The 13,931-nt window shown below is 39.2% G+C and overlaps 1 protein-coding gene across 9 annotated transcripts in view; it reads right to left on the reverse strand.

The window, feature by feature from the left end:
- Positions 1-12,303, reverse strand: part of unm_hu7910 (un-named hu7910) — a 61,947-nt gene extending 49,644 nt beyond the window's left edge. For 2 of the 9 annotated variants that reach the window (XM_049564625.1, XM_049564622.1), the window contains exons 1-3: positions 6,750-7,259; positions 6,611-6,676; positions 293-484 (exon numbers count right to left, since the gene is read on the reverse strand). In XM_049564625.1, coding sequence (XP_049420582.1) covers positions 293-484; positions 6,611-6,676; positions 6,750-6,921 — 430 coding nt within the window. In that variant the 5' untranslated portion in view covers positions 6,922-7,259. Of the gene's footprint in view, positions 1-292; positions 485-6,610; positions 6,677-6,749; positions 7,375-12,275 lie in introns of those variants that run through there. The other 7 variants (XM_049564621.1, XM_049564617.1, XM_049564619.1 and 4 more) reach the window with 6 other exon arrangements.
- Positions 12,304-13,931: the final 1,628 nt, after the last annotated feature.

Genomic DNA, 13,931 nt, shown 5'->3' on the forward strand with positions numbered 1-13,931 from the left:
CCAACTTTAGTGCAGTGTCTGAGTGTGTGAGCAACTGAGCGTATGCGTGTGTGCATGCAGTGTGAACTAGAAACTAGGCCAGAAAATGTGACAGACCGCTGTCTGCAGCGCATGTGGTGTTCTTGAGTATTTTACTTTGTGAGCATTTGGAGGGAAACACGTTGCCCTGTGCTCACTGACAACACTGCTGCATTCTCCTGTGATGAATCCAACTGCCACTCTTCATTTCTAAACCCAGTGCATCTTTTCTTCACCATAAAATAACACAATGACAAATCTCATTGTCACTTACCGATGACACTGTCATAGTCCACAATGTTGAAGTAGACCACAGCCACCGAGCTCCAGACACCCAGCAGAGCCAGAACCACAAACCAGGTAAACATGGAGTACTTTGAACCTCCTCCTGCTGCTGCATCTCCTCCTGCTGTTGCTCTCTCTGTCCTTTTTCCATTCTTACTTTCCACCAGTGGTGTCTTCCCCTCTGAGGACATGAAAGTCAAGGGTCACTAAAGCATCATTACTGATAAATAACAGGCAATATTTTAGTTATTCTTTTTTTCCTCTTTCCACATTACACAGGATGGGACACAAGCAAACACTGAAATTCACATTTGAACTCACTCAGTATGTTTACATGCACACAGTAGTCAAGCTTAGCTCATAGGCTTGACTAATCAGTCAAGTCAGACTTCTCGTCTTGTCGTAAACATGCAGAAGAGAACATCAAATTTCTGACCTGAAGTATGTCTGACTCTGTCTTGATAGATTGCGCTGTGTCCTTTTTAATATAGTGCGTATTGAACTAGTTCCGGTTAACCCGAAGAGGAAGCTAATGACGAATGAAGATAGCGGAGATGGATGTTGCTGTGGCTTTGTATATTTTGTACATACTTTTTACGTGTTAATTATATTACAAATTCAGTCTACCATGACCCTTATGGTTGTCGTGTTGTTACTGCACAGCTATATACTGAACTGCTGCTACGTCACGTCATCTCCTTCTTCTTCCGAGTGAAAGCCTGCAAAAGAAAAAGTGGTGCACGCACAGAACGCTAAGTCTGACTCCAGTCAGACTAGGTGGATACATGCAGCAGTCTGATTTTCAATCAATCAAATTATCTAGGTGCGTTAGTCAAGCTATGGATAGTCCAATTTTAGTTGGACAAAGCTGTTTACATGCATTTAAAAGTCCGGTTTCAGTCGGACTAAGCCAATAATTTAATTTTCTCAAGCTGCATGTAAACGTACTGATTGATAAAGATCTACATCTTCTTTCCTTTAGGATATCATGTGTGTATTCATGGGCTACATGAGAGAAAAACAATATGGCAGAAGCCAGAAAGGGCAGGCTGACCCAGGAATAGAGTGAGAGACATACAGTCAACATGACCCTGACAGAGAGAGAGAGTTGACAACACCTGTTTGTCCTGCAACACTGAGAACTGAAATGGCTGTAAGTAATGACAACAGCTATCTTCCTTTGTGTCACAAATAATCATGTCTGATTAATGGCCTTATTATTTAAGATACAACCTATAAATAGCCTGGTCTTTGATTAAGTGCATGTTTATAAAAGCAATAAGCCCTGAGAAAGGTTTCTTTGCTGCACTGATGCAACACAAAGACATCATTGAGGGTTCAAATAGCTGCTATACAACTGATGACAACATGTGTGCTGTCTGAAGGATTTTATTTAAAGTAGTGATAATGCAAGAGATGGAATATCAACCAATAGAGTTGCAAGAGCTATTTTAAAAGCTTCCAGTGGTAAAAGTTCCATTCACACGTTCTCATACACAATATTGAAGCTCTTCCAGCCTTGAATGGCCATAAGCACATTAGAAAGAGAACTGTTAAGGACAATATTAATAAAGTCAATATGTCCAATCACAGAGCTTTCAATTCTGTTACTTTTGCTGCTAATGGCGAGGAGGAGCTAAAAAGACACCTTGATATGATGATGATATGAGCTTGAATTAAATGAGTTGAATTCAGTTCAGTAAGAATGAGCACGAATGTCTTTTAATATTAAACATGTAAGGAAATATCGCAATGCTTATTTCCCTTACCACATTAAAAATTCCCATTATGTGTAAGCATCAAACTAACAGAGTAAGCTCTAGTTATTGCCCCTTGGTTAGCTGTTAAGGAATCTGCCTTGGTGTTTGGTGCATACAATGAATACACAATAAACATATTAAGAGGAAATAAAATTAAAGGCGAAGTACTGCACGAGAACATAAATATAAATTGAAAAATTGCAACAAAAATATCAAAAATATATTCATACAAATACATAGTTCTAAAATGAACACATGCCATTTTCTTTATTATTTAATAATATGACACAGAAATGGGATGGGAAAGAGTCATCCTTCCGGATTGGGACAGGACAGGAATTTGTTTTTGCTCCGTCATGGAATTGGGAAAGGAGTTTCAGTAAATTTTGCTTTCGACAGGCCGACACCCATTCCCTGGTGACAAACAGGTTAATTTTTAAGAAGAGAGAGGCTGTGTTTAATTTAATTTAATTTAATTTAACTTAATGTTTTGTAATCTCTCTTTTAATTTTCTGTTAGCTTTGCTGACAGACAGCTGGCTAGCTGTGTGAACATGCAGAAAGGTAGTGCCTGCTGCCCATCATCTGGTCTTCACTGGTTAGCTAACATTACCCGTGGTCACTCTGCACTGTCCACCAACCAGATCTGGTGGGAGCTAGCTAGCGGCACCACTCATACGGTGACTACCGCTTGTAATACTGTCCTAGTCCAACAGCGTTGCCATGGAAACTTGCTTGTGTCCACCATTTGGTCTTCCCCCAGGTTGCCTCCATAAGTAAACGGCTTAATTTTGAGCTGCAAACTCCCTATAGCATTGTTAACTTTACTGTTAGCTCTATTTGCACTGTAAGCAGTGTCAGCGCTGCTAGTGGTACTAACAGCTAATGTAATTAACAGTGTAAGAGGGGTTTTGCAACTCAACATGAAGCCACTTGCTTGCGTCCTAGGGGTGGGACGGCGTTGTTGTGAAAACATGGAGGAAATCATCTGGTCTCCCTCCAGGTTGCCCCAGTGAGCAAGTGGCTTTTGTTTAAGCCGCAAAACCCCTTTAGCAGTCTTAAATATGTTAGCACAACTAGGCATGCTGACACTGCCAATGGTGCTAAGAGTTAACAGTAATTACTAGGGACGCCCCCTTGCTAGTTGGCACTAGGGCTGTCAAAAAAAATTCGAAGTTCGAAATATATTCAAATATACATGTTTTTTATAAGTTCGAACCTAACTTTGATAAATTGAATAGAATTAATAATTAATTAATACTATTAATAATGTTGTATATCACAGCGAATCCCGTTCAGGTGGAGATGGCTCGCACACAAGCCGGGCCAGAGAGGGAAGCTGCGACGGAGGGAGAGGTGCCGACGGAAGAGCCCGCTGCGCCAACACTACCCACTGCGCTGTCTGCGATGTGTGACCTGTTCGGGTAGACATACAGGGAGAGTGTTGTACCTGCTGCCTCCCTGCCTACCCTTTTTGAAGAAGAGATGAAACGTTACTAGAATGAGACACCATTACGAGCCAACCAGCATCCACTCTTGTGGTGGAAAACTATGCACTGAAGTATCCAAACATTGCTCAGATAGCGAGGCAGAAGATGGTCATACCTGGCACTTCAGTGAGGTCAGAACGAGTGTTTTCATCTGAGTGTCACGTTCATATTGTGTCAGCAATAAGCATCTTATTTTTTGTGGGGGTTTTTTGGTAAAAATACATAAATAAATAAATAAATAAAAGTAAACATAATAATAGGGCGGCACGGTGGTGTGGTGGTTAGCACTCTCGCCTCACAGCAAGAGGGTTGCCGGTTCGATCCCGGGCGTGGGAGCCCTTCTGTGCGGAGTTTGCATGTTCTCCCCGTGTCAGCGTGGGTTCTCTCCGGGCACTCCGGCTTCCTCCCACAGTCCAAAGACATGCAGATTGGGGACTAGGTTAATTGATAACTCTAAATTGTCCATAGGTGTGAATATGAGCGTGAATGGTTGTCTGTCTCTATGTGTCAGCCCTGCGATAGTCTGCCGACCTGTCCAGGGTGTACCCTGCCTCTCGCCCGATGTCAGCTGGGATAGGCTCCAGCCCCCCCGCGACCCTCAAGAGGATGAAGCGGTTAGAAGATGAATGAATGAATGAACATAATAATAATAATAATAATTATTAGTATTTTTATTATTATTATTGTTATTATTATTATTATATATTCAAATATTATTCTTATTCTTATTAACTCTACTAAATTAATTCAAAAATATTCAAACTCAATTTCATGGTGCTCTTGACAGCCCTAGTCGGCACCAGAAATATTAGTTGGTTAAACCAATTAGTGTTTCATTTATGTACAAGGCCGCTTAACTGTCACCCAGCCGCCCCCCACTAGTGGGTGCTACAGAGCCATCAGACAGCAGTCCCCCTGCCTGCAGTAATGCGCGAGTAAACTGTAGTTTTTAAACAGCACAGCGGGAAATTGGAGAGATGTCCTCTCACAAAACCAGCACGGTTTGGTAGTACTTTGATCTAGAAAATGAAAACAATGTAGGCTATGTCAGAAAAAACTGGCATATAATCATTCGACTGGAGCAATGCCCAACCACATTCAACTCAAGCATTTGTATGTTAACCTGCACAGAACAACGGCTGCTGCTGCTAGCGGTGCTAGCCACACTCAGCCCAAATTGATATCATTCACCTGGGGACGCTGTGATCCCGCCCGGTCTGCGAAGATAACGCAGCTGATAACGACAATGACCTCGCAAGATATGCTTATGCTTAACTTTGTTGGAACAGAGAATCCCTTCATTTTCTAAAAAGGCTTTTATGTGAAACATTTTCAGGAACTTGTTGTGGAGGATTCAGTGACTGGTATGTTTGCGTATGGTACTTCAAATGTAGCTCCTGCTATCTGCTGGTGCTTTTTACATTACTACAACAACATGTCGGCTGGCACATGAACAGCCACAGTGACTGAAATAATAGTAAAAGTAATAAAATTAGGACAAGGATAACCCGATGACATCACACACATCGTGAAGGATGACCCGGGATGATTGGTGTGGACTATTGTGTAGTGTGTCATGCCTGATGGCCAAGTCACGGCACGATTTTATGACTCCACAATAGTGTAATGTGACATAGTGACTCAGAACGGACAGAAATGTTGTGTAGTGAGCAAAATAAATTAACCTGTAGACCAACATGCATAACCACTCCAAAACAATCTTGGTGGTTAACCAAGTATCAGCGAACTAAGTATCCCCTAACCATTGACATTCCAGGACAGGAAAGGAGATTTTTTTTTTGTGGGAATCGGATGGGACAGGAGTGACAATTCACTCCCGTGACACCTTCTATGACAAAGCTCTGATTCAACAACAATGGCCAAGGCTCATGGACACTGATTTAGAGAAGAGATTTAGAGAAGTCTAGCATTCCAAACTAAAAGAAAAGCCGCATTATAAATAGGTAAAAACTAGCATCCATAAACTATAAAGTTCTTAGATAATCCAGGAGACTCCTGTGTTTAAAATCAGAATAATAAGGGAACAGGATGGGAAAAAAAAAACTCCTGGAACCAGCTGCTCCTCCAACTTCAAAACTCTATTAACACAATTTTAGCTGTGATTGGTGAACATTGTTCAAATATAAAACCAAACTGTAACAGAATAAAATACTCTGAAGTACTCAAATTTGAATGCTCCAAACAACTGTGCCAAAACAGGTCAAACAGAAAACGTGCCATGCCTAATCAGGATTCTCCTGGACCCAATTTTATTCAAGACTTCCTGTGGCTACTGTACAACTTTAGTCAATGGAAGGCTTTAATTGTGTAAATAAGCTACAGGATGATTTGAGTTTGCATTAAAGCCATGCTTCACACTGTACAAGGTCAAACCAAACCAGTGAAAACCACAACAAACCAAACTATGTCGAGCTATAAAACAAACCAACGTCCTCATATCCAGTAATGTCTCACTGAGTCTAGTCTCGCCACTAGACAATCAGAGATCTCCGCCTTCTGATAGTCTGGGGACACTCCTTTCTAAAGTGTGTTTAACACACTGGAGAAAACGGCCGGCAACAAAGCAACGCCTCTTGCATTTTTTGAAAAGGACACGCCCTCCCAGAAATGTGCACTCTCCCTTTTCTTGTCTGCAAGGAAACAAACACACAGAGAGCTTGAAAATGGATGCCGAGAGATTTAACTCCGTTTTATCAAACGTGTGCTCAGTCCACAAGACTGTGGAAACTTCCAGCGACTTTGTTTAAAACTTTTAACACAGTCGGACTATGTTTACGAGCACAAGAGTTCAGCGAGCCACCGAAGGACCGCCCTGTGGATTTACTATTGGTTCTGCAACGTAGGGAGTTTTTTTAAACTCTGAAATTGTATCCGCCCATCTAAACACAAAATCAGGGAGAAAGTCATCAGTCTCTAGTTAAGCAAAGCGTCTAAAGACTTGTGAGTCTACACTGAGTCCTACTCCTCATAAACACACTCACTAACCATGCCAAACCAAACCAATCCATGCCAAACCAAACTCACAAACTCCTCCTACCTGTCTCCTGGGCAACAGGCTGAGCTTCCTCCTTCATCTGTGTGACCTCCTCCTCATTAACGCCTCCTAACCAAACCAAACCAGGCCAGATAAGAATCAAACCAAACTAGGTCAAACTTCATTCCTACACTAGTCCTACCTGTCTCCTTCTCCACTTCCTCCTGTATCAGGGGCTCTGCCTCCTCCCCATACACCTTCTCTTCAGCGTACACCTCCTCCTCTTCCTCCTCCTCTTCAGCATGGATCTCCTCTACAGGGGCTGAGGAGGGTGAGACAGGGTAGGAGGTGCCATAGTGGCGATAACCCTGCATGGACGGTCTTAGGTCTCAGCTCAACCCAAAAACAGGACCGTGCCAGGCCAGAACTGGGCCAGAACCAGGCCAGAGCAGACAACCTTCCTGAGTAGATATACACAGTGTGTTGCACACTAAACCACCATCACAAAAAATTAAAAATAACAATTTTAGAATATAAAGTGATGGATGTGTGAAGTACCAGATGAAACTAGACTGAAAAAAGAAGAATTAGAATCGCAACTATTTAAAAGTTTTCAAAAACATGACAAAATACTTTTGGAAAACTGTATAAAGGTTTAAACAGTACAAAACAATGAGCTGATGTAAAGAGATAAAAACAATCAAAAAGAACAAACAATCCAAATTACTGATCGTCCAAATAGGAAAGCAGCTATCAAGGAGGACAACAAAATGTCAATAAGCTAAGCAGGAGAAAGAAAGAGCTTCTCCTCTTCCTCCTTGTCTTCTTCCCAGCAGCTCTACAGTCTACTGGCCATCCAGAACCTGATCCCCACTATTATTAGAGCTGACAAACCCAGGGACACTGTTTGTGTGTGTGTGTGTGTGTGTGTGTGTGTGTGTGTGTGTGTGTGTGTGTGTGTTTGAGATGCCAGAGAGGACAGAATAGCCCCCCAAATAACCTTGACACTTGTTTGTTCTCTCTCACACTCACACACACACACACACACACACACACACACAGCTGTGGGATATATGTCACCTTCATTAAAGGAACAGTACATGAAATCTTCAGGTGGTTAATTAGCACCGGTAAGTCATTTGAAGGTTTTGCTGAAAATAATTCTACACCAGTGCCTAGATAATACCTTACATTTGATACCAATATCACAAGTACATGATAACAGAGACCACTGATAAAGATAAGATACATTTCCTGTATCTGTCACGTGGGTTATGCCACTGTCCCACCCATTAAGGAAACCAGTGGTGGTCTTGAGTCTGTTCATTCCAATGGGAAAAATGAACACAAGTACAGATTATGCCCAATTCGTTTGCCCCAAAATCACCAAAGTAAGTAATGGATCCAGATTTTACAAGCCACATATCTTCTGAACATTCTGAAATTAAAATGGCTTTCTTTTCTTTTTCTAGAAACATAAATCAGGAGGAAATGATCTTAGTTCAAGACCTGTCTCTGTCACAGCAACACGCTCCAAAAAGAGTGCTGAACCATTGGTCTGGTTTCACTGCAGTGCTGCTGATGTCAATTTCCAACCAGATGAACAGAAATTGAAAAAGACTTGTTTCTTTGCTTAATAATATTATCATTATTATTATTAGGGGCCGGGCAGGCAGTCTTGCCAGGACCCTCTTGTTTTCCTGCTCGTTTCTTCTCGTTGCTGCAAACACAAGTCAATAGTCCTGATGGTGGCGCTACAGCAAGCGTCTAAAGTTCAAAACATTGAAAATTCACAACAAATCAACCGTATGTGATCAGATTTTTGATTTATGAAAAATTGAGCCTACAGCGCATCAAGATGTTTGACTGTAAACAGTACTGTAAACATACGTATACTTGCAAATTCTTGCTAAATAAGTTTTCAATGTTCATGAAAAAAAATTAACAAAATTTTGGAGTCATGGTAGATGATGTTTGGAAAATATCAGAATTTTATATCAAAAACTGAATTTTTGACTGAATTTTGAATTCTGAATTATGTATGTGAACCATTGCTGTCAATGGGAATAGAGCACCTTTACACATCAGTTTTTCACTTATGGAGTAAATCAATCATTGTTAAAAACAAATTAACAACATCTCCATGCTGTCTAGATGCAAGATGTGTATTTTCAGATTTTTGTGAAGCCACAAATGTGTTGTCACTTGCTAATTAGCTCAGTCAGATAGAAGATGTTCCTTGGTGTCAGAGGTTGTAAGTTCAAGTCTCAACTGATGCAAAATGTAGCTACATTGTAACTGCAACTTTCTTGTTGTCCTCCTATTCTGCCTCTTGTTGCTCAGAATTGCCTAAATTTGCCTAAAATTGTCCGGCCCTGAGCATTGCTGCGGAGTAGCTATAATTACTATTATTATCATTAGCATTATTATTATTATTAATATTATTATTAGACTATTTTTGGAAAGGGAAAGATAACATTATTTTACTGATATGATCTTGTCCTAGGTTGACATCAGGTATTAAATTAGCAGATAAAAAGAGCGGCAAAATAAGGAGCAAATATTATATTTCTTTGGTATATGGTGTTGTATTATATCAAATCTGCTTGCATCCATCCACACCACATTTATAACATTTCCAAAAGAGGTAGGGAGATGAGGGGGAGAGGAGACCACACTCACTTAGGAGTCCGGTAGCATATAACATTTTATACCATTGGCACAGCTTGTAATGCGTTATTTTTGTCACAGAGCACCTCTGACGATACCTTACTTTAAAGCTGAAAAGGCTAATTGGCTGAGGGTTAATCTGCAACTGCTTTTGAGGACAGTCTTTTTTTATTTGCTGGTTCTTGTGAGGATCAGCTATTTTTCTATTTTCTTGCGTTAAAATAAACTAAACACCTCAGTCACTGTTTGAAGATAACTGTACAATTATTAAAAAAAAATAATGGGTATAACCAATAGTGAAAATGAACATTAGCTGCAGCTCTACCTCAGTTTACTAGAAAACATCATTTCAGCCATACTTATTCAATATATCAGCCTTATTACAAATACCTGCATACAGTAATGTTTCAATGGAAAATAATCCAAAGGTACTTCACTAAAAGTAGCAATACTTCAGTGTTGAAAATTCTGCTACAAATCCTGCAGTCAAAATGTTACTTAAGTAAAAGTACAAATGTATTTTCATCAAAATATTTTTTAATACCAAAGAAGTACTCATTTTGCAGAATGGACCATTTCAGACTAATGTACATTATATTATTGGATTAAAACTATTGATGTTTTCATCACTTTAATGTTGCAGCTGACAGAGGTGGAGCTGATTTAACGACTTATTTACTGCCAGATAGCCTGTGTATTTCCCCTTGGGTTTCAATAAACCCTTATCGTAACTTAATCTACAATAATACATCATAATTTATTTGTTGATTTGATGTTTTTTATTATTAATTTTAATCTGCAAAGTAGCTAATGTTATAAAATAAATGTATCGCAGTTAAAAGTATAATACTTCCCAGACACAGAGGAGTAGAAGTATAAAGCACCAGAAAATAGAAATACTCATGTAAAGTACAAGTAGCTAAAAATTGTACTTAAATACAGCACTTGAGTAAATGTACTTTGTTACTTTCTACTGCTGGAAATATCTGGTAGAATTTTTTTTTTTAAAAAAAACTGCTTTAAAGTTTTAGATATTGTTGCTGCAGTGTCAGTGTCGTTGACACTCATTTCTATATCCAGCCTCATTATATCTGCTAAGGTCACTGACTATGAATCACTGTGTAAGAATCTGGACTAGACAGAGCCCACTATCTGCAGTCAGAACACAGCTTATTTATTTTTACAAAACTACTTGAAGCAGCTGGTAGAGGCACAGCTAGCAGTCAGAAATAAGATAACACTCTCCCTGATTTGTGTCCTCCTCTGCACGTCACATAAGGACAAACATGCATGCTGCTGTAATTTACATTCCCGTACATACTCAAAGAAGTATAGTGTAAGTTTCCCCCTCAACACACAATCAATGCTGGGTTTTAATTGTAGATGTGTATGCAAACACTATGTTTATTCTTGACGACAATCCATTATTAGCATTAGGCCTGATATAGTTGGGAGTAACAGGCATTGAGAAATCTGAGAAGAGGATGAAGCACTTTATTTGTTCATTCTGAGGGTCATATTACCCATGTACACTGTAAAAAAAAAAGTTGTGTAAACTTTTAATCCTCTGGTGATCATTATTGGCCAAACAGACAGCTATGAAAGTATTTTTTTTTTAATTATTTCTTCTGTCTGTAACTCTCTGCAGGGTTCCTACAGATAAAGGCAAATTAGATTTAAGACTTTATAATGCCACAATACCAATGTTACAATAACAAAAATTGAAAAAAGAGGAAAAAAACATGAACTGCCAGTGATGGAGGGGTAGGGAAACATAAAACGTTACTTCTTTTTGTCTCGTGGTGGATTCCGTAAGTAAGCACACGTCTTAACATTTTTAAGACTTTGAAAAACTAATTTAAGACATTTTAATACCAATTAAAGCCTTGTTTTGAGATTAATGAAGGAAATGCCTAAGGATCTGCAGAAGCCCTGTCTCGGTCTTTCTGGGTGGGGGTTCTCGTATTTTGTCTGGTTTTGGTATATCTATCTTGTTCAATTGTGTATGTAAAAAAAAATCCTAAAAATAAATATTTAAAAAATAAATATCTTTAAGGAGTTTTCCCAAGAGTAAGCAACTATGAATGTCACAATTTGCTTGTATTAGGATACTGTGTGAACACATCGGGGAGGACCACAGGAATAACTGCAGTAACACCAAAGACACAACTGCAACCAAGTATGAGAAGGTCACTGAACTCACCACAGAAATAGGCTACTTGTAATTGCAGAAATATACTAATTAATTGCCTTGATGAAGCTATGTTATGTTTATGAAATAACCTGTTTATGTCAGGCTCATAAACGTGTACATAAAGTGGGTTTGTTGACTAAAACCACGCAAATGACATCAGGACATCAACCATTATCTGCTGTCTGTTAAAAGTTAATAGCTTGTTAGCTACTGTTAGCAAATTATCATCTCTGGTAGCTAGGTTAGCTTAGCATCATTTACAGGGACCACTTACTTGCTAAGGCTGGACAAACAAGACAGCAGTCCCACAGAGTATCAATTCATTTAAACTTGACCATTTAGTAAAGTTGGATAGCTTAAGTCCTCTGTATTATGGATTTAGTGATGGCTAGCAAAAATGGCTAAACTAGCCCGTTTTCTTACATCGCGAGAACGTCAAACCAGACCGTATTCAAAATTCTGTCAGTTAAATATATAATTTTGTTTAGTGGCAAAGCATACGGTTAAAATGGCAGATTATGGTATGTACATATAAGTTTATAAAACGCTTCTCAGTTCGGCATCCGTTTAATACACAAACTGACTTTATTTAAATAAAATCTTGTGTCTTAAAGCTGGTTAAGACTGCTGAGACGCCCCGCAGGACGCACTTTTGCCTGAAGGTGACTGTGGGAACCATTGGAGATCCAACTGCAAAAGCTGGAAGTTTGTGTTGTAAATAGTGTCGATATGTTAGCCGAATTGAAGTATGCATCAAAGTGATTCCTAAAGCATCTTTAGTTTCGTTCTGACAGATACACATCTCTACCGATGTGGAACAAAACATTAACCTGTATAAAAATGAAATGGAAATATGTAACTTACAGAACACATAGAGGCGCGTCCAGGACTCAGACAATCAAGGAAAGAGAGGGTACTGACCTTTTTTGGAGTGGGTTTTTGGAGTCTTTCTCTGGGCCATTGTTTCGCAAATTCTCCAATGCAATTTCACAGCTATGTGGCTACAAGCTAACAAGCTAACTTAAGCGTAACTACGACAAATGCATGAACGAAGTTAGCGCCCGTGGTAGCTTTAAGTTCACTGCTCTCATTGATGAAGCTACGAGTTGACCAAAAATCACGTCCTCACTTGGATACCAGCAAAGCCAAAGTCCATAGTAACCGTGATTGACTTTATGTTTTGCTAATCAGAGCCTCAGAATCACCTCATGGGCGGGACCAAAAGTGGGATCTTGTGATTTTGGACCAATCAGGTTGCGGCACAGCCTCCCAGTGTCGTCTCTCTCTTTGGAAAGGAGCAAAAACGTGGCAGCAGAAGAAGAGTTTGAAACATCTGGGCGGAGAGTAGACGTAACAAAAGGAGAAATAATGATTATGATTTTAATAAACGTTATCGGTACAGTACATGTTTAAAAGCGTCGATTTTTAACGATTCTGAGGTGACAGAATAAATAAGAAACAGAAATTAAGTCACATAATAAAGCACGAAAACCCACTCACATCGAAGTGTACAAAAACATATTCTGACTTTTTCCCCCTTTCATCATAAGGACGAAGTGATTATCATATTTCATTATAATGGTTAATCTCATCATCACCATTATCAGATTTTTATGATTAATCATCATCACCATCAGGTTTATCACAGTAATGGGGTGATACGTGAAGTGAGCAGCTCCCCCTACAGTATTTTATTATGGAGTGCTATGTTATTAGTTCTTTATTAGTAAATTGTGCGTAAGTTTACATTTGTTATTTTCCACCTGTGTTTGCGTGTACTTAACTACATACACCTGTCTGTAGTCTATTTATATTTCAAGCTTATTCTGGTTCTTTTGGGAGATGGGTGTCTGATGAGTGTTTGCACATGCATTTTAATATAAAGCACATTGGGTTTACTTGTGGGAAATGTGCAAGAGAAACAAAACTGTCTTGCTTAATACTGAAAGACAATGAGAGATAAAACAAAAAGGAAATGTATGAAGAAAACAGGAGACTGATGAGTTAATAGAGACAAATTTATGCACAGGTTACTAACAGCAGTTCACAAGTTTAAATTTATTTACACAATTAGATATAAATTGTAGAGAAAAAGCAAATAAAAGTAGTTCACATCTGGAGGTGAGATAGAAACACAAAAAGGGCTTTTTTTGGTATCTCACCTATAAAGGAAAGACACAGATTTAAAAATACAACATGATGCAAAATAAAATGTCAATAAAGATACATATATTCCACACAATCAGCACTACTGTAGAAAAATAAACAGAACATCAAATATATCAGTATGTGGAAAATCCTCAAGCACACCTCTACCTGTCTCCATCTAAGTGCACGGTAAATCCCCTATCACTATACCTGCCTCCCTCTTCCTGGATGGGCAGAACCCAGAGTCTACATTTAGCAGTAACAAACAGGTGGCAGTCCTTTTCCCCAGAGAACAAATGAGCACCTGGACCAGCCTCATCCTACCTTTGAATTGTTTGAACTGAGTATATGAAATGTGAGTTTTCATTTCCA

The sequence above is a fragment of the Epinephelus fuscoguttatus genome, linkage group LG21 (genome assembly GCF_011397635.1).
Source record: "Epinephelus fuscoguttatus linkage group LG21, E.fuscoguttatus.final_Chr_v1".
In the NCBI taxonomy this organism is placed as follows: domain Eukaryota; kingdom Metazoa; phylum Chordata; class Actinopteri; order Perciformes; family Serranidae; genus Epinephelus; species Epinephelus fuscoguttatus.